Raw genomic sequence first — 27120 nt, forward strand, 5'->3', positions numbered from 1 at the left:
CCTGGCTGGGGCTGCATACTTCACGGAGCCAGTAAGAGCTCCGCCCCTTCTGAGATGGGGCGGGAGCTCCCCGGGTACCGCTGCAGTCACCCAAACTGTGACTGCAGACCCAGGCCTCCTGCTGTACAGATCAGGCAGGATCCCAACCCTCCTGTGTGGGTCTACAGCCACCCAAACTGCAGCTGTGGATCCAAGCCTCCCTGAGCTCCTGGGTGGGAGCCGGGGGCAGGCAGGATCTGCCCTTCTGCATGCAGCTGCAGCCACCCAACCCACAGCCGCAGACGTCGGCCTCCTGCTCCACAGAGGAGGCAGGAGCCAGGACAAGCAGGAGCCCTGCCCCTTCCGAATTGATGGGGCAGGAGCTCCCCAGGTGCAGTTTCGGCCACCCTCCCAGGAGCAGGACCCTGGCATCTGTGCATCCTGCACCTCCAGGGCCTGGGAAGAGCCACCCTGTACCCAGGCCCCCAACCCCCATCCCTGCAGGCTCAGGGCTGTCTGCTTGCCACTGCCTGGCCTCTCTCTGCTCCCACTCTCAGAGCGGGGTTGGGGCCTAGCCAGGGACCATAAATGGCAGTGGGAGGCAGACAGAGTCCCTGGAGTGAGAAGGCGGGTCCCCAGTAAGTCCCCACCTTCAGGCCAGGGAGGGCCTGAAGGCCTGGCTGCCAGTCCCTCCGACTGGAGTGGGGACTTATGGTGTCTCCCTCTGGCTGCCCATGGACCAATCAGCATGCACTTCCTCCCCTCTGAGGTGCATAAAAGCCCGAGGCTCAGCCAGAGCAGGGCAGAGGATGGAGAAACGATGGGATGGCCAGCTGCAGAGAGGAGCTACCCTCTCTGCCTAGAGCTTCAGAGACCTGCAGAGGCGTTCAGAACAACTTGCCTGTGGAGAGGAGCCACTCTCTCCAGGGACTTCTGTCTGCTGAGAGCAGCAGGTGGCAGGAGGACCAGTGGGCAGAGAGGAGCTACCCTCTCAAGGGCCTTCTCTGCTGAGAGCTGAACACTCAGTGGGAGGGGAGGACTTACCTACAGAGAGGAGCTCACTGCAGATCACCTCTGAGCTGTTCTAGCATTCAGTAAAGCTTCTCTGCATCTTCTTCACCCTTCACTTGTCTGTGTACCTCATGACCTCATTCTTCCTGGAGGCAGGACAAGAACTCAGGTGCCACAGAGGTTTCTGGGAAGAAAATTGACACCCAAAAATCCCACACAAGGACAGATGAGGGTCCATTCTCTCCAGTGGCACCTATAGTCCGCCAGGGGTTCAGCACCTACCTTCATTTTGGATCTGAGCCTTTATGCATCTACTGGGTCTTGGAATGGGAGGTTCGGCTGGCAGGGCACAGCCGCTGTCTACGTCTTTCCTACTGCATGATGCACCTGATATGCAGGCGGTGGTGGCAGGTGGGGTCCCCCTCCCACATCCCACCAGGGCTGTGTCTGGGAGCCACAGAAGTGGACTCTGCCCATTTCTTTCTCTCTTTGCATTTCTGCTGTGACAATCTCGCCTCTCCCCAGGCAGCATGGAGGAATCCAACCTAAGGGCAATGAAAAGTTTAGGCCATGTTCTCGTTTTCGAGCAGCCCCTCTCTACAAGTGCAATTTTCCTTCTCTTTCACTTCCCTATGTGGCATGCAAGGGCCTCTGCAATATGGTCCCATCCACTTCTGTTCAACCTTCCCTTCCACTAGTGAGCCACACACTGGTCTGGCTAGCCCCTAGCCTTTTCCTACCTCCCACATGCTAATCACCTCCCTCCACGAAGAATGTCTGTCCTCGCAGGCTCTGTCCTCCCGGGCTGCCCATGGCTTCCCTGATCCTACTGTTTATGCAGCATCCATCTTAAGTATACCCTGTCCTTGAGCCCTCCTCTGTCTCCCCAGGCCTGGGGAACTGCACCCACTGTTTGAGCTCACTGTTCAGCGCCTTTTGCTGTCCTAGGGACATCTGTTCACATTAATAAGCTTGGGTGCCCAGTCTCACCAGCCTGTCTGAGCACAGACAGTCACCTCCAGGTCCACTCCTGAAACTTGCTGGCTCCTGTCTCCCACCCATGTAGCGCCCTGTCACCTGCACAGGCCCCCCTACAAACACAGGCACTTCTGGGAGTCCCTGGGGTGTGCTACTGAGGCAGAAAATTTAAAAATACATATGCATTCATTCACTCCAAGAAAAGTAACAGGCAAGGCAAGGGTTAAAAAGTAAAGGACAAGTTTTCCTCTGCCTAGCAAGCCCACTGCAAGGACAGTTATAACAGTGTCCAGAAAGCCAAGGCCAAAGGAATTGGCTCCAGATACCCCCCGCCCCACTTCCAGAGCAAGGTGGAAGGAAAAAGAGAGAAAGACAAATTCTTTTACTGTTACTGTTTTCCCAGGCTTCTTAAGCATGATTGTGTTTTACAAATATCTGTACTTAGCCAGTTCTTGTTTTTCTTTCAATGCAGCTACAAAGTCACCAGCTGTGCAAGGCCACAAGTTATGCTATGCTCTAGATTATGTGACCTGTCATATGATTAGCTGCTTTTGTTTTATTTATCGTAAGTCCACTTACAAAAACCCCGCTCTGTCTTTGTTTAATGCTCAGCTTCTTGGATGTGAGTCCACTGAGCCAGTGTGTACCTAAAATAAACAATCCTCCTGCTCTTCACATCGGTCTCTCCGGTCCTCAGTTTACCACGACACTGCATGTGCTCCAGCTGCTCGTGCCTCAGCTCTGGCCTGTTCCCTGGAGGGGACGTCAGTGTGGGCTGCAGCTGGGTGGCTGGCGCCTCAGTCCGCTGATGCCCAAGTTGCACCATGGCCTACAGTAAGATGGGGTGGGTTGGGGTGGGGTAGTGCTTGCTGCTGCTTTTCTGACCTCTTCTCCACTAGAGAAATCCCAATCCAGCACCCTCCTGCATTTCTAAGTTGCACGTGAACAGGTTTTGCAGGTTGCGCTAACGACAATGCCCCCAGGATTTATTCCTTACTGACCTTGCCCTGAGGAGAAGGTTATGGCGGGTTAAAAATTGGGCATCAGCCCCTTCCTCGTGGTTAGTTAGTGGAGACTACAGTCTACTCTCTTTCACTGTTCAGGGACTGCTACCCTTCCTCCTTGGAGTCCGAGCTTCACCGGCACAAAGACCCTGAACCCAGCTGGAGCGTTTTCTCCTCACTTTGAGCCTCTGCAGCTGTCGCTCTCTACAAAGCTCTCAGATACCTTTCCCCTCCTTCTGTGACCCTGGAGAGATATTTTACATGGGAATTCAAGATTTTTCTCAGAGACAGGATGTGACGACTTCCTTCTTTTGTTCTATCCATCTTGGTTTTCATAGCCAAGGGCAGAGCAAACAGCATATATCTTAGGGTGGAAGATGGATAAATAATTCTGTCACACGGCCCTGGCCTCTGGAGCTCAGCTGCGAGTCCATGTCGAGGGAATCTTAGCATCTGGGACCAAGACACTTTACAGCAATCATCACCCTTTGCAGAGGAGGTGAGATCACCAGGACTCATCTGCCATTTCAGACCTTTTGCTGCTACCTGCCAGGTAAGTGGCTCATTCTCAACAGCTGCCTACACCTCCATCTTTCAGAAACGGCAATCAGAAAATGAAGGTGGGAGGCTTTGGGAGGGCGTACAATTAGTGGCACTATTTTATTATCCGAGCTTGGCCGCAGCATGGGATGTTTCGAGTGTGGCCAAGAGGAGATGTCCACGCCCGTTTAGGTGGGCCCCATCTCAGGAGGCAGGATCCTGATACATCCCATTGCCCCTACCAGATGAAAAAGGTTTCAAGCCTCATTGCAGTTCCCTTCTTGGGGCAGTCCATCTTCCTTAGAGACTAAGAGGGTGGCAATCCTCTTGTGGACCTATCGAAATCAAACCAGTGCAGGCAGTGAGCACTAGCTGGGGTCTGCCGGGGGGAAGGGCATTGCAGGGGGTGTCGGGGAGGCTGGTGGGAGAGGGCCAAGGCCCCACTGACACCTGTGGACTTGCAGCTTGGGGAGTGGAGGACAGGAGACAGGCAAAATTCACCAGTTACACAGCTTACAGAAGTAGCAAAGCAAAGACTATACTCCAGGGATAATTTCCGTACTTTGTTACTAGAGAAGTTTTCCACTCTGGGACCCCACAGTCTCTGCAGACACATGCAGAGCAACAAATGCTTCCTGTGTTTGGGAGAGCAAGAGACATGGCATTTATTAATAACATGGATTTTCCTGCCAGGTTTCATAATGTGGTCATTTAAGTGTGAAACGTAGTCTTAAAATTATGTTAGAGAATCCCCAAGGTTTTGCTCTGCCCCCATGGAAACACTGGGATCACTCAGGACACCAACAGCTGCATAGCAGGCGAGGGAGTCCTGTGGGAGGACGTGGCCCGTGGACACCGCCAGGTTCGGAGATGTCCTTGGGAGATTTACTTTTTTGTCAGGAAGATAGTGTTAAGTTCAGGTAAATAATTATATGTGTGGACAGAATCTGAAATACGCCAATATAGCAAGTAAGAGTGAGAGATTGTGAATGTGTAATACAAATGGAAAAGCAGGTTTTATTTTGTTAAGTTATTCACTAGGGAACCAACTGAAGTTCCTTCTAATCCTCTTTTTCTCCATTCTTGCTTTGCTGAAAGTTGGAGAAAAGGACATGTGTAGAGAAAAATGGGATGCTTCAGGGTGGCTCAGAGGACACCAATCCATAGTGATTTGCGTGAGTTTGTCAGGTGGAAGCAGTGATTTTTAAGTCACTGATTAAAAACAAACATTCCTAAGTGTATTAGGGAGATGCTGTTTATTTGTGAATCAAAAACCTTTTTTCTCAGTCTCTTAAATTATGGTTTTCCTGTAATAAGAATGATTTATATTTTTAGTGAAAAGTTGTTTTCGTTTCAAATACAGACTTTTTAAAAAGACTTAGTTTGAGTAAGTACCTTTTCATTTGACGCTTTTCTTGTGCCTAATCTTAGGAAATCCAGAATAGTATTTGACAGAAATTATGTTTTCAACTTGCCTTTGACATCTGTCCCACTGCATTTTGCTTTAAAATTCTTTATTTAACAACAAATTATCTAAAAAATAACAGTAGCAAAGCAAAAAGTACTCATCTCTAAAGACAGACTCAAGACTGAGGGACTGGAAATCAGAATAACGTCAGGGTTGTTTAGGAATTGCAGGTGCAGGAGGAGAGAACAGGAGTGGGGCGGGCTGGGGGCAGTGAGAGAGCAAGAAGAAAAGAAAAATAAAAAGAGAAGGAGAAGAAAGAAATGGGCTTTTGCTGGGTGCAGGCAGTGACATTTCTCAGGACCCCTTATTTCTCCCTGTGCCTTCCGGAGGGAGCAGTCCGGGGCTCCTGGGAGGACAAGCAGCACGTGCCCGCCGGCAGAGCTCAGCTCCAGCTGGAGGATCCCTTTGTGGTCCTTGCACACACTGGGTTTTTCATTTTCCCCAAATATCCGATGCGTCCAGTCCCTTACTCCTTCCCCAGGCAAAACGTCCTCACCAGGAACAACCTGAAATCAATTTACACTGTAATCAAAATAGCAGAGAGTGGAAAGTGTTTCCTTCGAGGAGGGGACTTGCGCGTCAAGTAAGGATTGAGCACCCTGGAGAGTGAGGTCAGAAAGGGCAGACGCGCAGCAGCAAACGAGGAGGGTGCTGTTCAGGAGCCACTGACTTTTCCCTTCAGGAAGCTGCCAGACCATCTCTCTCTGCTAAAGGCTTTCAAGATGATACCCTTGAGTGTTGGGAGCAAAGGGACCAGGTACCTGTTCCTCCTGGCTGAGAAGATGCTCTTGACAAAGTCTTAGGCAGACCTCAGTTTTAAGTTGTTTTATCTGGCAGCGGGATTTTAAACTTTGTATTCATTAGTTGGTTGGTTGGCTGGTTTTGTGGCTGGCACCATGTAGGCTGGTCGCTTCTTCGGTGCCTCTGTGTGATGGCAGGTTAGGGTCAGTGTTTGGTCTGTGGCCAGCTGGTTCCTGAGACGGTCATGGTTTTGGGTAACAGGAGTGACTGAAGGGTGTCCCCAGACACACGACGTAGCTGGTGAGGAATCTGAATTCGAGAAGTGCAGAGCGAGGCTCTGGAACCAGACAGTGGGTGGAACCCCACCCCACCACTCACCCACTGTGTGCAGGAGCAAGTCACTCAGCTCCTGGGCCTCCATTTCCTTATCTATAATTTGGACCTATTAGTAATAATAATAATAAAAATAATAATACTGAGGTATAGATAAGTGCTTGATAGATAGGAAGTACCCAATGCATGTTAGTTTTTATTACTGTCAGCACGTGTGTGTGTGTCTATGTGTGTGTATGTGTCTGTGTGTGTGTCTATGTGTGTGTCTGTGTGTGTGTGCATGTGTGTGTGTCTGTGTGTGTGTCTATGTGTGTCTGTGTGTGTCTATGTGTGTGTGTATGTGTGTGTCTGTGTGTGTGTGCATGTGTGTGTGTCTGTGTGTGTGCATGTGTGTGTGTCTGTGTGTGTGTGTGTGTGTGTGTGTGTCTACAATCCTCCTCCCCTGAAGATTCCATGATGGGAATCACACGGGTGTATCACAACAGAGAACTGAGGTCCCTCTAGCACTTCCACGGTTCTGGAACATCCTGCCCCAATCCCCTGTCCCCAGGAGGTGGCAGCCTGCCCCCAGTCCAGGGAAATTGGAGTGAGTGCTCCTTCTGTGAGGAGGCCAGCTGTGGGAGCTGTCTCGCGCCCCATTACCACCTTATGAGCAGACCTGTGTCACAACCTAACACACCCTCGACTAATTCCCCAGAACCCAACCCATCCGAATGGATGCATAAACACACCCTGAGCCCTCTTGGTTTTGGAAGGTACTAGCTGAACACTGACGTGCCCCTCCTGGCTTTGCTGTCATGGGGCTCTAACCTGTGTCTAGAATCCAGAAGAAAAGACTGAAGTATAAAGGAAAAGAGAAGGGAACAGAAGAGAGGGTGAGAAGGTGCATGACCAGTGTAGACCCCTTTGCTGGAACCCTTCCTTGCCAGCTTCCCCACCTGTTGCAGAGAGGCTTCCACCAGTAGCCACAGAGGTTGAGAGTCTGGACTGTCCAGCCAGGGCCTGGACCCTGCCCGAGGCCTCTGCCCGTGCTGGTTATTGTGTGAATCGTGTTCCAATAACTGAGAGGTGTCAACACGGCCCCGCTTCGGGGGGACCCCACCTCCTGTCCTTGAACCTTCTTGAAACACACCTGGAGCTGTCCCAACCTGTCCTCTGTTTGTCCTCTCAATTTTAGCTCTAGGAGACAGGGCCATCAGCCCACGCGCCTCACAGGCCACCCCTCCTCCCTTGTATTCCTGCCTGTCTGGGTCCCTCCCAGCCTAAGGGTCCCTGGGGAGCCTCTACCACCTCATTAACTCACCCTGCACACCTCCTCTGATCCTTCTGCCTCTGCATGGCCCAGCAGCTTTGAAAGTCCTTCCTGCACACCTGCTGATGGTGTTGCTGACAGTGTGGCCAGTGCCCTGTGGCCACAGGACACCAGAAACACCTGCCATGCCAAGGTCTCAGAAGAAAAGCCAAGCTGTGGGGGCCGACGGGGAGACAGAGAGGGTTGGAGAGAGGATCCCACCGTGGCCTTCCCCAACAAGGGCACTGTGATGAAGTGAAAGGCAAGGGGTGCAGTCCCAGGATGAAGACAGTGCGTGGACGTTGGGAAGGCAGAGGGGAAGGGAGGTGCTGACTTTGATTTCAAGAGCTCCCAGCAACCCATGGGAGTGGGCATTGGTTTCTTCCATGGTTCAGGCAGAGATTTCGGTCCAGCCAATGACAAAATCTGCCTAAAATCTTGCAGAACTAAATGCAAGAGAAATATGGAGAGTTTTGTGTATCTCCAGAGACTCATTGGCAGCAGCACACTCTCTGGCCGTGAGTCATTAGTGGGTCCCAAGGGAGCAGAGCATCAGGAGTGAGGGGTAGCCCTTGTCTGGGCTGGGTCTGGGCCTCCTGGGTCATAGATGAGGAAGGGGTGGCTAGATGGGATGACTCCATCACTGTGGCCCCGAAGATGCTATCAACACAGAGACAGTTACCAGCTGGCCTCCTGAAGGCACAACTTGAGGTCCCAGGCCTGGAGAAGAGTGTCCTAGGATGTCATTGAGGCTGGCAGGCAGCCACGTGCATGCACTCCACTTCTGAGAGAGCAGAACGCTGTGTTTGTTCCTCTGTTTTGCAGACTCGATGTTCCAGACCAAAGGGAAGTGGGACGAAGGTTGGGTTGGTGGTGGTGAGGCAGGAAGAATGAAAATGCATCTGAGATCTTCAGAGATTGCCCTTTGTTTGAGGAAAGTCACTAAGCCCAGAAAAGGGGGGGCGCTGAGCCCCCACACATTGTGTGGCTCTATTCCTGGCTCTAAACAATAAGCAGCACAGAAGCTGCTTCCTCTGGGATCCTTCAGCCTCGTCCCCTTGCAGCTCTGTGAACCTGGGCAAGGCCACGGATGCCATTAACAGTGTCCCTTGGGAAAATTAGAAGCAGCTCTCCCCTCTGGCCATGGAAGAAGCCAAGCGCTGAGGCTTGTAAGGAATTTGAGAACTAGACAAAAATAACTGAGGCCACAACAGACTTCAGGTCTGATGGAGTGAGTTCCAGCTCCCCCTACCTTTGCACGTCACTCCAGCATCCCTTTGTCCCTCTCCAGGTGGCCCCCACTGCTGACAAGAGATGGTGGATCTCCCAGTCTCCCTGGACTCCTTGAAGCCAGTATCTCTGACCAGCAGTCTTGTCTTCCTCATGCACCTCCTCCTCCTTCAGCCTGGGGAGCCGAGCTCAGGTATTGTGTCTGATCTGCAGCCTAGCTGGCCAGGATGTGAACGCCACCCCTCCTGCCAGGTGCTCCCCAGGGCTACGATCTTAGCACACTACCAGGGCGTGCCAGATGCTAAAATACAAAAAAGACTTCCATCCTGGTTGTTAAAGAGCCACTACCCCAAGCATTACCCAGCCTGTAGTGATGTTCCTCCACCATCTCCCCAGCCCCCGACACCTCCTCCACCATCTCCCCAGCCCCCAACACCTCCTCCACCATCTCCCCAGCCCCCAACACCTCCTCCACCATCTCCCCAGCCCATAGTGTTCCTCCACCATCTCCGCAGCCCCCGACACCTCCTCCACCATCTCCCCAGCCCCCAACACCTCCTCCACCATCTCCCCAGCCCATAGTGTTCCTCCACCATCTCCCCAGCCCTCAACACCTCCTCCACCATCTCCCCAGCCCCCAACACCTCCTCCACCATCTCCCCAGCCCCCAACACCTCCTCCACCATCTCCCCAGCCCCCAACACCTCCTCCACCATCTCCCCAGCCCCCAACACCTCCTCCACCATCTCCCCAGCCCCCAACACCTCCTCCACCATCTCCCCAGCCCCCAACACCTCCTCCACCATCTCCCCAGCCCCCAACACCTCCTCCACCATCTCCCCAGCCCCCAACACCTCCTCCACCATCTCCCCAGCCCCCAACACCTCCTCCACCATCTCCCCAGCCCCCAACACCTCCTCCACCATCTCCCCAGCCTGTAGTGTTCCTCCACCATCTCCCCAGCCCTCAACACCTCCTCCACCATCTCCCCAGCCCTCAACACCTCCTCCACCATCTCCCCAGCCTGTAGTGTTCCTCCACCATCTCCCCAGCCCCCAACACCTCCTCCACCATCTCCCCAGCCCCCAACACCTCCTCCACCATCTCCCCAGCCCTCAACACCTCCTCCACCATCTCCCCAGCGTGTAGTGCTCCTCCACCATCTCCCCAGCGTGTAGTGCTCCTCCACCATCTCCCCAGCCCTCAACACCTCCTCCACCATCTCCCCAGCCCCCAACACCTCCTCCACCATCTCCCCAGCCCCCAACACCTCCTCCACCATCTCCCCAGCCCCCAACACCTCCTCCACCATCTCCCCAGCCTGTAGTATTCCTCCACCATCTCCCCAGCCCTCAACACCTCCTCCACCATCTCCCCAGCCCATAGTGTTCCTCCACCATCTCCCCAGCCCCCGACACCTCCTCCACCATCTCCCCAGCCCCCAACACCTCCTCCACCATCTCCCCAGCCCCCAACACCTCCTCCACCATCTCCCCAGCCTGTAGTGTTCCTCCACCATCTCCCCAGCCCCCAACACCTCCTCCACCATCTCCCCAGCCCCCAACACCTCCTCCACCATCTCCCCAGCCCATAGTGTTCCTCCACCATCTCCCCAGCCCCCAACACCTCCTCCACCATCTCCCCAGCCCTCAACACCTCCTCCACCATCTCCCCAGCGTGTAGTGCTCCTCCACCATCTCCCCAGCGTGTAGTGCTCCTCCACCATCTCCCCAGCCCTCAACACCTCCTCCACCATCTCCCCAGCCTGTAGTGTTCCTCCACCATCTCCCCAGCCCCCAACACCTCCTGCACCATCTCCCCAGCCCTCAACACCTCCTCCACCATCTCCCCAGCCCCCAACACCTCCTCCACCATCTCCCCAGCGTGTAGTGTTCCTCCACCATCTCCCCAGCCCCCAACACCTCCTCCACCATCTCCCCAGCCCCCAACACCTCCTCCACCATCTCCCCAGCCCATAGTGTTCCTCCACCATCTCCCCAGCCCCCAACACCTCCTCCACCATCTCCCCAGCCCCCAACACCTCCTCCACCATCTCCCCAGCCCATAGTGTTCCTCCACCATCTCCCCAGCCCCCAACACCTCCTCCACCATCTCCCCAGCCCATAGTGTTCCTCCACCATCTCCCCAGCCCCCAACACCTCCTCCACCATCTCCCCAGCCCTCAACACCTCCTCCACCATCTCCCCAGCCTGTAGTGTTCCTCCACCATCTCCCCAGCCCTCAACACCTCCTCCACCATCTCCCCAGCCTGTAGTGTTCCTCCACCATCTCCCCAGCCCTCAACACCTCCTCCACCATCTCCCCAGCCCCCAACACCTCCTCCACCATCTCCCCAGCCTGTAGTGTTCCTCCACCATCTCCCCAGCCCTCAACACCTCCTCCACCATCTCCCCAGCCCCCAACACCTCCTCCACCATCTCCCCAGCCCTCAACACCTCCTCCACCATCTCCCCAGCCCCCAACACCTCCTCCACCATCTCCCCAGCCTGTAGTGTTCCTCCACCATCTCCCCAGCCCTCAACACCTCCTCCACCATCTCCCCAGCCTGTAGTGTTCCTCCACCATCTCCCCAGCCCTCAACACCTCCTCCACCATCTCCCCAGCCTGTAGTGTTCCTCCACCATCTCCCCAGCCTGTAGTGTTCCTCCACCATCTCCCCAGCCTGTAGTGTTCCTCCACCATCTCCCCAGCCCTCAACACCTCCTCCACCATCTCCCCAGCCCCCAACACCTCCTCCACCATCTCCCCAGCCCCCAACACCTCCTCCACCATCTCCCCAGCCCCCAACACCTCCTCCACCATCTCCCCAGCCCCCAACACCTCCTCCACCATCTCCCCAGCCCCCAACACCTCCTCCACCATCTCCCCAGCCCCCAACACCTCCTCCACCATCTCCCCAGCCTGTAGTGTTCCTCCACCATCTCCCCAGCCCTCAACACCTCCTCCACCATCTCCCCAGCGTGTAGTGCTCCTCCACCATCTCCCCAGCGTGTAGTGCTCCTCCACCATCTCCCCAGCCCTCAACACCTCCTCCACCATCTCCCCAGCCTGTAGTGTTCCTCCACCATCTCCCCAGCCCTCAACACCTCCTCCACCATCTCCCCAGCCTGTAGTGTTCCTCCACCATCTCTCCAGCCCCCAGTGTTCCTCCACCATCTCTCCAGCCCCCAACACCTCCTGCACACTTCCCAGCACTCCGAAATCCACAGGCATAGCAGGGAGCAGAGCAAGACGGTGCCAGGAAACTCACTGGCCTGTGTTTGTGCTGAACCCATTGATATACGTTTTTACTTTTACCCCTTGCAAAGCTTCTCTCATGAAAGATGTAGCCAACAGAGGGTGCAAACTAATAATTCAAAGGTAATTTCCTAATTTCCCGGGCTGGAAACCAGGAATACCAAGGTGACTGCAACATAGCCCAGGTCTTCAGCAGTCTGTAGTCAAGGGAGGGGTGTGGATGTGGCATAAATGGCTGTCCATTTATGTGACCATGGCTGAGAGAAAGAGAGAGAGCGAGAGAGAGAGAGCGAGAGAGAGAGGGAGAGAGAGAGAGAGAGAGAGAGAGAGAGAGAGAGAGAGAGAGAGAGAGAATTGTGTCCAAAGACTTTGGGAGCACAGCTAAGAGCAATGATTTGTTCCCGGAAAGCTGAGGAGAGCCGTAGAGTGGGAATATAGTTGGAGCAGAGGCTTACAGGATGCACATTCTCCAGGAAGTTGACAGGTAGGGGATTAGCTGAGGTAGGGTGTGCCCAAGGAAACAGTCAGACATCGGTGTGTGGAGAGAGACAGCCGGAGAGAACCTGGAGAGGGAAACTTGTAGGAAGGGTATTGGATACTCACCCAGTGGGCAATGAGGTGCCTCAAATGGTGTGAACAAAGGAAGGTCCCTCCATTTCCTGTGGGCCAAGTGCAGGACAGGGGTGTCCATGACAAGAGAGCTTCGGGATGGAGTTTTAGCTGAACTTGGAAAGAAAGGAGAGGAGAGGTACAGAGGCCAGAGAGAAGAGTGAGTGCCTGTGGGGTGGCCGGGAACCATGCGTGTGGAAGAACTGTGCAGGAGCAGCAACTCTCACGGGAACTGCAGACAACAGACCAGACCAAAGGGAGCAGAGAGGCCCCATGAAGAAGCCGTCAAAGAGGAGGGTGATCAAATGAAAGATCCCAACAAATGAGTCTCAAAGGAAGGATTTGGTTGGCCTTTTGATAAGAAAACCTGTGGAGCAGGGAGCCCTCATGGATGATTTTTGATACCCTTTGTAGAAGCTGTACATGTGAATTATTTTTTAAACTTGGAAAATCAGACAAGCAAAAATGAGAAAATATCTATTCTCATCATGCAGAAATTATCACCATCAGCAATTTGATGTCTCCTTTCAGGTATTTTTCTCTGCACATTTATGCAAACACGTATGTTTTTTACTTAAGATAATATTCTACAGATTATTTTGATACTTGCTTTTTTGATCAAAGATTCCATTTCACTTAATGCCTTGGTCATATTTACATAATTGTCCCCAAAATAACATTTGTACCTGGTTGGATGAAACCAGTTACCAGCTCAGCACCACAAATCTGGTTGTGATGTCACCTGTGTATTTGTTTAATCGTGCACTCAACGTTTTATCGTAAAAATTACTTGTTCAAGGATCCAGGCCAGTTGTCCTGTAGAGTATCTCGCCTTTCTTGTTTGTATGGTTTACTGTAGATTCCTCAGCTATAAAGGGGTGTGATAACTTTTTTAAAAATTGGATGAGGGTTGCTTTTGCCTGTTCTGACTTGTCATCCTAGAGGTCAAGGTGCTAGGCCCTGAGTATCCCATCCTGGCCCTCGTCGGGGAGGAGGTGGAGTTCCTGTGCCACCTGTGGCCACAGCTGGATGCCCAGAAAATGGAGATCTGCTGGTTCCAGAGCCACACCTTAAATGTGGTACACCTGTACCAGGAGCAGCAGGAGCTCCCTGGCAGGCAGATGCAGGCGTTCCGGAACAGGACCAAGTTGGTCAAGGACGACATCGCCTATGGCAGCGTGGTCCTGCAGCTTCACAGCATCGTCCCCTCCGACAAGGGCATATATGGCTGCCGCTTCCACTCCGACAACTTCTCTGGCGAAGCTTTCTGGGAACTGGAGGTAGCAGGTGTGTGGACTGACCTAAGGCCCTGCAGGGGAGAGGGAAATCCAGGTGCTTTGCCAAGTAGAGGTGGAGTCACAGAGAACAGAAGAATGTCGGTGATTTTTAAAAAACGTAAAAGCTGATGGATAGGTCCATTCTCAAATGAACAAACAAAACAAACAGTTCACCAAAAAATACACAAATAGCCCTTAAACATATGAAAAGGGCCGGGTACAGTGGCTCAAGCCTGTAATCCCAGCACTTTGGTAGACCGAGGCAAGCAGATCACTTGAGCCCCAGAGTTCGAGACCAGCCCAGGCAACATAGGGAGACCCCATCTCTTAGCCAGGTGTGGTGGTGCATGCCTGTAGTCCCAGCTACTCAGGGGGGTAAGGTGGAAGGATCTGGCTGCAGTGAGCTTGAATTGCCACTGCACTCCAGCCTGGGTGACAACTCTGTCTTGAAATATATATATATATACACGTATATATACGTGTATATATATACACATATATATACGTGTATATATATACACATATATATACGTGTATATATATACACGTATATATACGTGTATATATATACACATATATATACGTATATACACATATATATACGTATATATGCATATATATAGTATGCTATATATTATATAGTTATATAATATATAATTATATTAGTTATATAATATATATAATATAGGATATATAAATATATAAAATATAAAAATAATATATATAATATATTATGAGTAACAAAATTACTCATAGTGAGAGAAAGGCAAATCAAAGCTATGTCAAAATGCAATTTTTTTTTAACTGTCAGACTAGCAAAATTTCAAAAGCTCTTCCATGTACTGTTGATGGAGCTATGGAGAAGAAAGCTGTCTTATACTATGTTAGTGGAATTCAAAGTTGGAAACCTCCAGGACAGGGAAACTTGGTAATACTTAAGAGGACTAGCTGTGTGGCTACCCTCTGACACAGCAATCCCACCTCCAGGAACTTACTCCACCTCCGATACCTCCAATATGAAAAAAGCATATGTATGAGTTTAATCTTTGTAAAGCTTTTTAAAAACAATTGCAAAATAGTGGAAACCACCTAAATGTCCAAGCATAAAAGCTGAGTATGCTCTATCCACCCAGTGGAGTAATCTGTATTATGCACCTGAAACAATGATGAGGTGGTCTCTGAATGGATGCAGAGTGATTTCTAGTATTGTTAAGAGAGAAAAGTAAAATGCAAGGTTCAATAACATACACTTGCATTGTAAGAAAGAAGGAGAAACATTGCAAAAGGGAACATAGGAAGGATAAACTAGAAATTGATGAGATTGGTCACTGAGGGTGAGGTGTGATGACAAGGAAAGGATGGAGCTTTTTTCCTGATATACATTTCTATACAGCATTGGCATTTAAACCACATTAATGTTTTGCATACTCAAAATATAATGCTAGTTCCACAAGGATGGAGAGATAAGGGAGTGTGTATAATGCAGGCACTAGAGCTCTGGGGGAATTGAAGAGAAGGAGAAGAGTCACAACTCTAATTATTAGAATTTAGGGTGCTGCTATTCTTCATTCTAGGGAAACTGTCCCTTGCCTAACATGATTAAATGCCAGGAGCCCTTCCCCACCCAATGACCCCCTTCACATTTCCAAATGTCCCTCAGGGGTATTACTGTCCCCACATGCTACCACTGATTTAGACTGTCATTTCCTGTCCATGGGTGGGGAGCATCAAGCCCACACACGTCTTAATAGCAGTCACACTTCATGATGCTTTATGGTGACTGCAAATGCTGAACAGTGGCGTGAACGTTATGAGTGATTTCTCAGAAGGAGCCTGACCTTTCCCACTCCTCCTGCCTCCACCAGCGCTGGGCTCAGACCCTCACCTCTCCCTTGAGGGCTTCAAGGAAGGAGGCATTCAGCTGAGGCTCAGATCCAGTGGCTGGTACCCCAAGCCTAAGGTTCAGTGGAGAGACCACCAGGGACAGTGCCTGCCTCCAGAGTTTGAAGCCATCGTCTGGGATGCCCAGGGCCTGTTCAGTCTGGAAACATCTGTGGTTGTCCGAGAGGGAGCCCTCAGCAACGTGTCCGTCTCCATCCAGAATCTCCTCTTGAGCCAGAAGAAAGAGTTCGTGGTCCAGATAGCAGGTCAGTGGTTGTTAGCTCACACCCATCTTCCTAGTCCTCATGTGTACATACACATTGGCCCAAAGGCAGTCTATAAAGACACAATGGTACTGTGCCTGTATGCATATAGGGTGTGTTGGCCTTGACACCTGAAAAGTCAGCACCTTGGATATTAGGAACACACTAAGAACGCTACTGAGAACCCAAACGGTCGATGAGAGAGGCCCCAGAGAGCCCGCCTTTCTGTGCCTAAGGCCATACACTAAAACCCATCAACTCTGCTCATCAGAGGCATCATGGGAGCCAATAGATTCGTAATGCTGTCTCTCAAACAGTATGTATTGAGTTTCCACAACGCGACCCCAGTCCCTACCCTCAGGTCCCCATGCCAGTGGGGGATACAGACAATAAGCAAAAGAAGTGCATCCTGTCACATCACGTTAGAAGGTGGTAGGTGCAGCCAGGTGCGGTGGCTCACACCTGTAATCCCAGCACTTTGGGAGGCCAAGGCGGGTAGATCACGAGGTCAAGAGTTCAAGACCAGCCTGGCCAAGATGGTGAATCCCCATCTCTACTAAAAATACAAAAATTAGCCTGGCATAGTGGCAGGCGCCTGTAATCCCAGCTACTCGGGAGGCTGAGGCAGGAGAATCGCTTGAACTGGGGGCAGAGGTTGCAGTGAGCCGAGATCTGCACTCTCCAGCCTGGGCAACAGAGCGAGAATCCGTCTCAAAAAAAAAAAAAAAAAAAGAAGAAGAAGGTGGTAGGTGCTGTAGAGAAAAATGAAGCAGGCTGAAAGTAGTGAGGCATGTCCACAGATTACAAAAGGCACGTCCAGGAAGTGGGCGTGTAGGCAGTGAGCTGAAGGCAAGGTAATTATTAAAGTCTTCTTATGAGGCAGCCACCGAAGGGTTTCAAGTTCATGGTTCTAATTGTTTTACACTTTGAGGACAAACCCAACATACGGGCCATTTTTCACACGAGTCCAAATCAAAAGCTATTTTATTATAACAGAAAAAAACTCCCCCTTTGATATAGTCAGTCAGATACAAGCCAATGCACACATGTTCTCAAGATAAATGATAACTTGTCTGCAAGTAGGAGGACCTGGCAACACCACTTCCCACAGCAGTTCTAAATCCCCTGGGAATTGGGATGGCCATCTGTGTGAGCCAACTGTCTTTAACCAAAGGAAAAATCAAGCTTGTGATATGTCTAGGGCAAGCCTGTAGTTACAACTTGGAGCCACGCAGCTAAGCTAAACTCCCATGAGACAGGGATCTCCACGGCGGTGCTCTCTCTTTTACATTTACATTTCAAACAAGTGGCCCTTAAGAAAAACATTCTTGGGTTGTAAAGAAAGAATTGATATATTTTCTAAGGAAAATGAACTAAGAGAGGGGAAGAGGAAAGAGTCCCTCTTTTTGCACCAGGAAAAACCCAATATTTTCTTTTTAGCTTTTAATATAAATCTTAATTTATATTATTGATATTATGAAACAAGTTTATATAAAAATGTTTAGATGGGTAAATGTTTGCATGCACGGACCCCTCTACAGAGGGCGTGACTCACATGGATACCTTTGGGAAGGCATGCTGGTGGCGGGAAGGGCAAAGCCAGGGGCCTGGGAGGGAAACTGCCGGCTGCTGGCAGAATAGCGAGGAGGCCAGAGGGTCGAGGGGGAGGGTCACAGGTCAGAGAGACAGTCCGCCCTGAGCCCTCGCCCTTGACCCCAGGCCATTGCTTCAGACACCATCTGTTGTGAGGACCAATCCATTGTGACCCAGTGTTTTTGTACCATACAATAAAAACGCACTGCTAGAAAAACAAAATTAAAAACCACAGTCCACTGATGTCACTTATAAGCCAGACACACAGAACAAATGCCGTCTGATTCCACTGATGTGGGATTACCTAGAGGAGTCAAGTCCTCAGGGATGGAAGTATACGGAGGGCGCCAGGGGCTTGGGCGTGGGAAGAGGAATTACTGTTTAATAAGTACAGAGTCTCAGTTTTGAAAGATGAAGAAACTTCTGGAGATGGGCGGTGGTGATGGTTGCACGACATGGTGAATGCACTTAATGCCCCTGAACTGTACACTTAAAAATGGTTAAGATGGGAAAGGTTGTTACGTATATTTTACTACGATAAAAAGAATATTTTTTAAAGATCTGAGATAAAGGCACCATTTTCTAATAATTAGATGACACAGACAGAAAGTTACTCTATTAAACCGCCACAGGGTTTGTGAAGGGCCAGTGGGTTCTGCGCGTCCCTGCGCCGGCTGGTGCTGTCGGTGCTGCCCCCGGCCACGTCCTGCCTGCGGCGGGTGCTCCCTGGGGAGCCGGGAGGGACGCGCACGTGGTTTCGTTCTCACTTCTTCCAAAAGCGTGGTAAGAACCGAGGTAGAAGCCGGATGTTTGCAAACAAGCGAGGAGACGACTTGCGGACTAGACAGCGCGGGTGCGAGCAGGAGCTCCCCGGACATCCGCCGCCGGCCAAGCCCCTGGGGCCCTCCCGCCTGCGGACGCGGGGCAAGAGCGCGAAGACGCGGAGCGAGGGCGGCGCTGCGGCCGCAGAAGCCTCGAGCCGGGCTGGGGCGCGGTTCCCTCCCGCACACGCTGCGGCTCGCCCCCGCCCCCTCCGCTGAGCCCCGTCCGCTGCGCGCGCTCCGGCCCGCGCGACCCCGGCTCCCACCTCCAGCGCGCGGCGCTCCCGCTCCACGCCCGTTTCGCAGACGGCTGCGGTGGGCGCGGCAGCTTCGCCGCCCGGAGAAGGTCCCTCGGGAGGTTTCCCGGCACGCGGCGGGCAGGCCGGTCTCGCCTCTCGGTGTTCAGCGGCGCCTGGATCGAGACGGCCCCTGCGGGTGTTTTCCAGACGTGTTTGTACCCGGAGCCTCTCCGTGGAAGAGCGCGTTCGTCGCGACCCTGCCGCCGCTGCTGTTGGTCCTCGCGGCGCTGGCCCTGGGCTTCCTCCAGAAGCAGCGGAGAAGCCGAGGTACCGGCGCGGGCGGCGGGGCGGGGAGGGGCACCCGGCCGGTCCTGGACCGCGGGGCCACGGAGGCGCCTCCTCCCAGGACGCGGCGCGGGAAGGCGGCCTGGAAGGGGCAGGGGCGCGCACTCAGCCCTCTCCCCTCCCGTTTTCCCTTCAGAAAAGCTGAAGAAGCAGGCGGAGAAGAGACAAGGTGAGCGGGGACAGGGCGTTCTGCACCCACCTCCCCAGGTGCCAACCCGCCGTCATCTAAAGGCTGCGGGTCCCGTTACGAGGGTTTATTCCAGTGCAAGGTGTCAGGGCGGCCACCCGGGCACGGGGATCGGTGACCCCGGTGGGGAAGAGGGAAGATCGTTCATATGGACGAAAGCGGAGGTGCTGAACGGCTGCATTATCCGCAGAGGCTAGTGCACAGATGTCAGGGTTGACCGGCTGCTATCGATTACACCCTCGGAGCTTGCTTCACATCACACTGTACAGAGGGAACAGTGACCAGGGTCTCTGCCGCCAGCGCCATTTCGTCCAGGTTCTCATAACGCACAGGGAGCCGGGCTGATGCGTAACATCTCAACACAGGGTCAGGAAGCGGCGGTCAGGCACCGGAGAAAACAGCCGAGTTACCTGAGGCAGTGTCCGGGGCCTCACGTTTCCGCTGAGCTAATAGATTTGGAAGGCTCCGACACTGATTTTCACACTAGCAGGAGGGAGGGCGCTGGGTCACCCTCCTATGCAGAAGGGCAGCCAAGGGTGCGCACTTCCCCATCCCCCGCCTGGAGCCTCACTTCGAGCCCAGCCTGGGCCCGCAGAGCACCGCGGGTGGGAGTGCCGCATCGGAGGTGAGGCCTCAGTGTTCACCCATCTGTTCTGTCTGCCTCATTCCCCAACCTGAGAGTCTTTCCCCTTTTCTTCATCTTTTTTTTTTTCTTTTTCTCTAGAGAAGCTCACTGCAGAGCTGGGTAAGTTCTGGGTGCCGGGCCACAGTGCTGCCTGTCAGCCGGTGGGGTGGACCCTGTGCCTGGGCAGTGGGAGGAGGGGCTCCCTTTGGGCAGCGGCTGGCAACTATCTAATTCTAAACCATCCCTGTGAGCCTCCACCTCTTCCCTTGCTAAGGGGCTGAAAGGATGGCTGCCTGCCACCGTGCAGCTGCCCGAGACCCTCTGGACAGACCCTGCCAGCTCCTCCCCTGCAAATTAGACAATTAAGTTAAAATTCATCATAAAACGTTTACTGTCTCCGGTTCATCTTCTTAAAATATCCTTTTTAATGCAAATGGTGCTAGGAAGGGTAGCACCTTTAATTTGCACCAAAATGGAAATAATTTCTCAGATTCACTTTTCTCCCCAGAGGGACTCAGAGACGTGAAACCGTGGGATGTGTCTCTGTAGAGAGGAAGAGAGTGAACCCAAGGGAGGGGGAATGGAGGAAAAGGCCATCATGCTGTTGGGGTTGGGAGGCAATTCAGATGAAACTGTAAGGTTGGGAAAGCTTGTCTGGCAGTCTACCTCGCCCTTCAAGGGGAATGAAAAAAAAATAGCCCTAATAAGTCATTAAGGCTATAGTCTGAATTGTAAGTCATAACACTATAGCATGAATGCTTCTCCCAGGAGCATTTACTTTTGAAAGAGCTTGACATTGGGTGGACAGATCAAAGGAATGCATTTTTAGTAGCAAAATGTTGGAGTCCTTGGTAATTATTTGGGGAAATAATTGGGTGTGATGTCCTTCCAGTCCTTCAGATAACGCACCCGGTGAGTGACCGTGAGGCTCACGTAGGCGGCCCTCAGTGCACTTAGGTGGGAGCTCCGCCCCAGGAAGCTTGTGATTTCAGGCAGAAGGAACAACCCGAACCCTGGGAAGAGGCCTGTCAGTACTAAGATCTGGTTCCCCTTCTAGGCTGTGTGCAGATTTCCACCTTTGAGCTAAGATAGGATGAGGCATAAGAGTCCTGCAGATGGGCCTCTTTTTGAGGGCAATGAAGGGGCAAAGAGGAAGCTGTAAAAAAAAAAAAATGAAGCTGTGATTAGCAGTGGCTTAAGACTAAGGAAGCTCTTCCCAGTGGCCTGTCTTGGGAAGACGGTTCCACCCACCTGCAGGCTGAAGTTTTCTTTGTCTGTTCTGCTTGCAGAAAAGCTTCAGACAGAGCTTGGTAAGTGACCCCTCTTAGAACTATTTCTCCTCAGGGCCGGGCCCGGTGGCTCACGCCTGTAATCCCAGCACTTTGGGAGGCCGAGGCGGGTGGATCACGAGGTCAGGAGATCGAGACCAGCCTGGCTAACACAGTGAAACCCCGTCTCTTCTAAAAATACAAAAAAAATTAGCCCGGCGTGGTGGTGGGCGCCTGTAGTCCCAGCTACGTGGGAGGCTGAGGCAGGAGAATGGCGTGAACCCGGGAAGCGGAGCTTGCAGTGAGCCGAGATGGCGCCACTGCACTCCAGCCTGGGCGACAGAGCGAGACTCTGTCTCAAAAAATAAAAAAGAAAAGAAAAAAGAACTATTTCTCCTCATTCATCATTTTGCATATGATTCCCCATATATCTTCTTCTCATCTCCCAACCAGGTATGATGCCCAGGCAGGACCCCTGCTGGCTATGTGGGTGGTGGTGGGGGGGAACAGGGTGGGTGCAAGATGTGATGTGTGAGCAGGGAAGCTTGAGGTCCTGATGTGCTAATTTCCTGTTTTCCCTTGGTTGCTTCAGACTGGAGACGGGCTGAAGGCCAGGCTGGTGAGTGGAACCCATCTCTCTCTGACTCTTCCTCATTTATATCTGAGCACCCCAGTCCAACTCACCTGATTAACCAATCAGGCTTCATTCTGGTTGCATTCTGTGGCCTCACACAGCATGTGTTAATCTATGTCACTGGGTAGAGGTCATACTCTGTCCTGAGGACTAAGTGTACTGCAAACCACTAGTTCCAATCCTGGTTACATATCAGAGTTACCTCGACTCCTGGTGCCCATCCTCCAAGACTCAGACTCATGGTTCTGGCATGAGTGTGTTGCTGTACATGTAAATACTTCTCTGCATACCTCCCTCTATTCACCCATAATGCAGACAGTCTAATGTATATATTTTGTATATATTCTTGCAAAATGTGAATATCGATGTATGCATATGCATCTTAGTTCATGTAAGTGACATTTATGGTTCTGTGATGTTCCTTGCTTTTCCCATGCATCATCATGCTTTAATATCCATTGCTGCCACTCGTGTGCATTCAGTCTGTTTTTCCTCCTTACTGCAGAGTGCTTCATTTTAGCCAGCCACACTCCTGGAGAAGGTATCCAGGCTGCCTCTAACTCCACAACAACACTGAACGCATAGTCTCAAACGTGTTGCCTTACGGCGCTGTGTGGAGATTTCTCTGGGGTATATAACTAGGAGGGGGACTGCTGGCCCATGGTGGGTATGTCCACTAAGGGGACAGTGGGATCCCATGAAGGCAGTGTCGTTATCCTGCCACCAGCCATGCAGTGAGATTCCATGTGCCCACATCTCATGTGAACCAGCATTCCAAGTTTGCCAATCAGTGGGGATAAGTGATGGCTCATTGTTCTTTAGGTTTGCACCCTCTGAATGCTGAGAAGATTGAGCATCTCTGTATATGCTAGTTGGCTCTGGGGACTTCCTCTACTGAAAATTGCCAGCTCACATCACTGACCCATTTTTCTTATGGGATTGCTGTCTTTTATTATTAACAGGAATATTATATCTCTGTGTGTGTGTGTGTGTGTGTGTGTGTGTGTGATTAATCCCTCGTGGGTAAACATCGTGGATTCCTTCTTCTGTTGTGCCATCTGCCATTAGCTTTGTCCATAGTTCCCCTTATTGAAAAGGAATTATTAATTTTGATAAAACATAATCCATCAACTTTTTACTTTATGGTTTGTGTTTTTGAAGTTTTGTTGAAGAAGACCTTCCTCACACTTAGGTCACAAAGATTCTCTTACACTTTCTTCTATTTTTTTTTTCTTTATGTAACTACAAAAACCTTTCTACTCTCTTTATGTTATATTTGCATCTTTAATCCCTCTAAAATTTGCCATTTTATGAGGTGTTGGGTGAGAATCCTGTGATTTTTCTCCATATAGTCAGTTGGGCTTACCAACGCCATTTACTCCACCATTCCAGGGTTGCCACTGATGTGGGGAACCACCTTTGATGCATATTGGATTCCCATCTCTATATGAGTTTGTCCATTGGCCACCTATTACATCATTGTTTTTACTGCTATGGCATTTGTAGTAGCTGAAAGTACAAGTTTTCCTTCTCCATTTCCACTTCCTTTTTTAAAGTGAATGAACATTTTTAAAATATAAATTTTAGGATAAATTCATAAATCTCCCCAAAAAATCCAAAAGGAGTTTTACATAGGATTACTCTGAACTTACAGATAAACTAGGGAAAATCAACATCTTTGTAGAACTGAAGATATTCCACACAAGAGCTATGGTGTTTAAAGCTTCACCAGTTATCCTGATGCAAAACCGGGGCAGCAAAGCCTTGCTGTAAATATCTGGAGCTCTGAGAACGTCTTGTGTTGCTTTTGCTTTTGCTTTTGTGACTTGGTGATATCTTTGTTGCAAAACAAAACAAGATAAAACACAACAGAAATCCACTCAGATTGATTCACATTAAGAATGGAGGCATGTCAGGAAAAGACAGGACATCTAGAGGGCATCTTTGGGACCTGTCAGGCTCAGCTGGGCCTCCTGGGCACAGCCTGGCGGGTCAGAGGCTGAGGCTGCACTTCTGTCTCTCAGGGCATCCAGGCTGCTTATAGAGTCTCTTTACCTACGCTGCTTATAGAGTCTCTTTACCTACATGCTCCACTCTCCTGCTTTTTCCAGCAGAATTTCAGCCTGCACGTAGCTCTGGCATCAATGACACAGGCCTCTACTCAATCTAAAATTTCTCAGGAAAATACATGGTGAACCCCAAGACCAGTCTGGATTCAAACCAGTTGTCACAGTGGGAATGGGGTCATTCGATCTGCATGCATCCCTCATACATCTGGAGACTTCGTTAAGGTTCCAGAGTTACTGATTGAGATTTCTGAACTTTTTTCCCCTTCTCTGTTTGGTTTCAGAGTGGAGAGCAGCCCAAAAATATGCAGGTAACTGAAGCCAGGAAACTGATTTGTGTTTTGGTTTGGCCGGATCTTAAACAGAAGGGAGGTGGAGAGATCTGAGATTAGAGGACGGGGCTTTATAGGAGCCAAGTATGGGGCCTGCACACACAAGACACCCACGCACACTTGCAAACACGCCACACGCCACATATGCCTGCATGTGTATGCACACACATGCACACGTGAGCTCCCAAACACATCGCTCCTTGGGGTTACACTAGGTTTGTTTCCATCTGGCTTGGGGCTATTTGCAGGCGAGAGTGCAGAGTCTGTAATGAACCTTCCAGATTCTCTGACGAAGGGGTCCCCTAGGTTCCCATCTGTCAAATGGGATGGGGTGTTGAAATGTGGGGCACTGGACTAGATGATCTCAAAGGTCCTTTTAAAATCCTTTTAAAAACTTTTCTGAAGGACTGTATGTAAAAAAAAAAAAAAAAAAATCCAAAATTTCTGTAAAATGACGCTCAGCGCTCTCCTGATTATGCCAAGGTCACACAGGGTGGTCCCACCAGCAGGAACTAGAACCAGCCCATAGGTCCTTCCCCTTGACCGGGACGTGGCTCCCTCCCCGCCAACCTACTTCCTTTGCTATCTCTGGTATGGAATTCAGGGACCTTCCAGTTCAGGAAAGGACAGGATTCCCTGTCACTATCAAACACTCAGGAGTGACTTACACATGCCACTTCAGTCCTGGGGAGGGGGTTTGCAGGGGTGAGGGTCGGGGTAAGGGGTTCATTTCCTTGATTATTCCACCAAGAGAAACTAGAGGTTTGTCTGCCTTGGGGAAGACACGGACGGGGCCCAGACCGTCCCGGGCGGGCACTAACGCTGTGGCTCTGCGCAGTGGATGTGACTCTGGACCCGGCCTCGGCGCACCCCAGCCTGCAGGTGTCGGAGGATGGCAAGAGCGTGTCTTCCCGCGGGGCGCCGCCAGCCCCGGCGCCTAGCCACCCGCAGCGGTTCTCGGAGCAGACGTGCGCGCTGAGCCTGGAGCGGTTCTCCGCCGGCCGCCACTACTGGGAGGTGCACGTGGGCCGCCGCAGCCGCTGGTTCCTGGGCGCCTGCCTGGCCGCGGTGCCGCGCGCGGGGCCTGCGCGCCTGAGCCCTGCGGCCGGCTACTGGGTGCTGGGGCTGTGGAACGGCTGCGAGTACTTCGTCCTGGCCCCGCACCGCGTCGCGCTCACCCTGCGCGTGCCCCCGCGGCGCCTGGGCGTCTTCCTGGACTACGAGGCCGGAAAGCTGTCCTTCTTCAACGTGTCCGACGGCTCCCACATCTTCACCTTCCACGACACCTTCTCGGGCGCGCTCTGTGCGTACTTCAGGCCCAGGGCCCACGACGGCGGCGAACATCCGGATCCCCTGACCATCTGCCCGCTGCCGGTTAGAGGGACGTGCGTCCCCGAAGAGAACGACAGTGACACCTGGCTACAGCCCTATGAGCCCGCGGACCCCGCCCTGGACTGGTGGTGAGGCGCCCTCGTGGCCGCAGGACTGGCCCCGGGAGGCTCCCTGGATCCCAGGCCAGCGCTTTGCTCTCCTGCTCCGTCTGAAGGGAGCAGGTGCACCAGCCAAAATGTCAGCGAGGGGGACAAAGAGAGAGACCTTTGCCTACGTAGATGTGTATGTGTAATGCGATTTTCTTCAAGGAAAGGAGACAAGTCAAAGCTCGTTTGTGGATTGTGGGACTGAGCGAAGGAGTACAAATATATCCACGTCGCTGAGAGCCGGGATGCTCACGGTGGGCGGTGCGAAAGAAGCCAGCATGGAAGAAAAAAGGGAGAAAACTTTGGCGACTGCATTAGAGGGATCAGTTAATTTGTATAGTTTTATATTTTTTGTATATGTTTGCTAGCTCTAAAAAGGTCGAGATGCAATAACACTTCGTAAGCAACGAGTTCACCTAAGTAAGGCTCAGATCCTAGTTTTAAATACCATTTCCCATTAAAATGAAGTCGGAGGAACAGCTGCTTCTGGGGCCGGGGCAAAAATTTCAAGGTGAGCCTGGAGCATTGTGTGTGGTAAAGTAAAATAAGGGCTCAAAACGTGACGGCAACCCGGCAAAAGGGTAGGGAGCCAGGCTGAAGGGGCCTCACTGACCAATTGTGGGACAATTTGAACATCAGGATGAATAATGACAGGAGAGATTATAACACACTGAATAGAAACATAATCCATGAGTTCATGCTGATACTCAAATTTCTTTTTAAAAAGGAGAAACAGGAAGGTTTCTTTTGGAGGTGAAATCTAATTATTGGTGAGAGTCTTTTGGAGAACAGGCTGTTTCCAGTCTCAAAGCAGTAACCTTATACACTACTTATAAGTTTGAAAGGGGAAAGGTTACCTTTACAATGGAGACATCTACCAGATCATCCAAGTGATTAAATTTAACATCATCAATGATGGGACCAAGGACATTATTAGTTTGACAATTGGGGAAAATGAAACAGGAACAGGATATCATTGGAGAAGTGTTCTTCACCCCCTACCCCCAAGACAGTCTCTCTGTCGGCCAGGCTGGAGTGCAGCCTCAACCTCCCGGGCCCAAGTGATCCTCCCACCTCAGCACACAACACCATGCCCAGCTAATTTTAAGTGCGTTATACAGACGGGGGTCTCACTTTGTTACCCAGGCTGGTCTCAAACTCCTGCGCTCAAGCAATCCTCCCACCTGGGCTTCCCAAAATGCTGGGTGTACAGGTGTGAGCCGCTGTGCCCGGCTTCATTTTCAGAGTGAGACATTTGTACTGTGGCTATGTAGGAGAACATTCTTATTCTTAGCAAACATACTGAAGTTTTTAGATATTAATTACCACAGTGTCTGCCACTGAATTTCCAGTGACTAAGTGGAAAAATATAAAACATATGAATATAAAGAAAGAGACAAGTCAAATGTAGCAAAATGACAACACTTGGTGACTCTAGGTGACTGGTCGACAGATGTTCATTGTATTATCAATGTGGCTTTGCTGTGGGTTTGAAATTTTGCAAACTAAGAGTTGGGTGGCGGGGAGAAGGATACACCAAAAAACTAAGTGATTATCTTTGGATGGGAAAATGTTTGGTAATTGCATTCTTAAAATGTCTTCTTTGTATTTTTTAATGTTCAATAATGTATATGTATCAGTTCTGTAATAAAGGGGAAAACACTGTTGT

General features: G+C 51.3%; 1 protein-coding gene across 1 annotated transcript; it reads left to right on the forward strand.

The window, feature by feature from the left end:
* Nucleotides 1-3290: 3290 nt before the first annotated feature.
* On the forward strand, nt 3291-27120 carry BTNL9 (butyrophilin like 9). Its single transcript, XM_004043168.5, has 11 exons — nt 3291-3525; nt 8637-8768; nt 13385-13729; nt 15585-15866; nt 18724-18843; nt 18998-19030; nt 19773-19793; nt 20963-20983; nt 21534-21560; nt 23926-23952; nt 24812-27120. The coding sequence occupies exons 2-11, from the start codon at nt 8660-8662 to the stop codon at nt 25435-25437; spliced, it is 1611 nt and encodes a 536-aa protein (XP_004043216.4). The 5' UTR covers nt 3291-3525; nt 8637-8659; the 3' UTR covers nt 25438-27120.

Source organism: Gorilla gorilla, chromosome 4 (assembly GCF_029281585.2).
Source record: "Gorilla gorilla gorilla isolate KB3781 chromosome 4, NHGRI_mGorGor1-v2.1_pri, whole genome shotgun sequence".
NCBI lineage: Eukaryota > Metazoa > Chordata > Mammalia > Primates > Hominidae > Gorilla > Gorilla gorilla.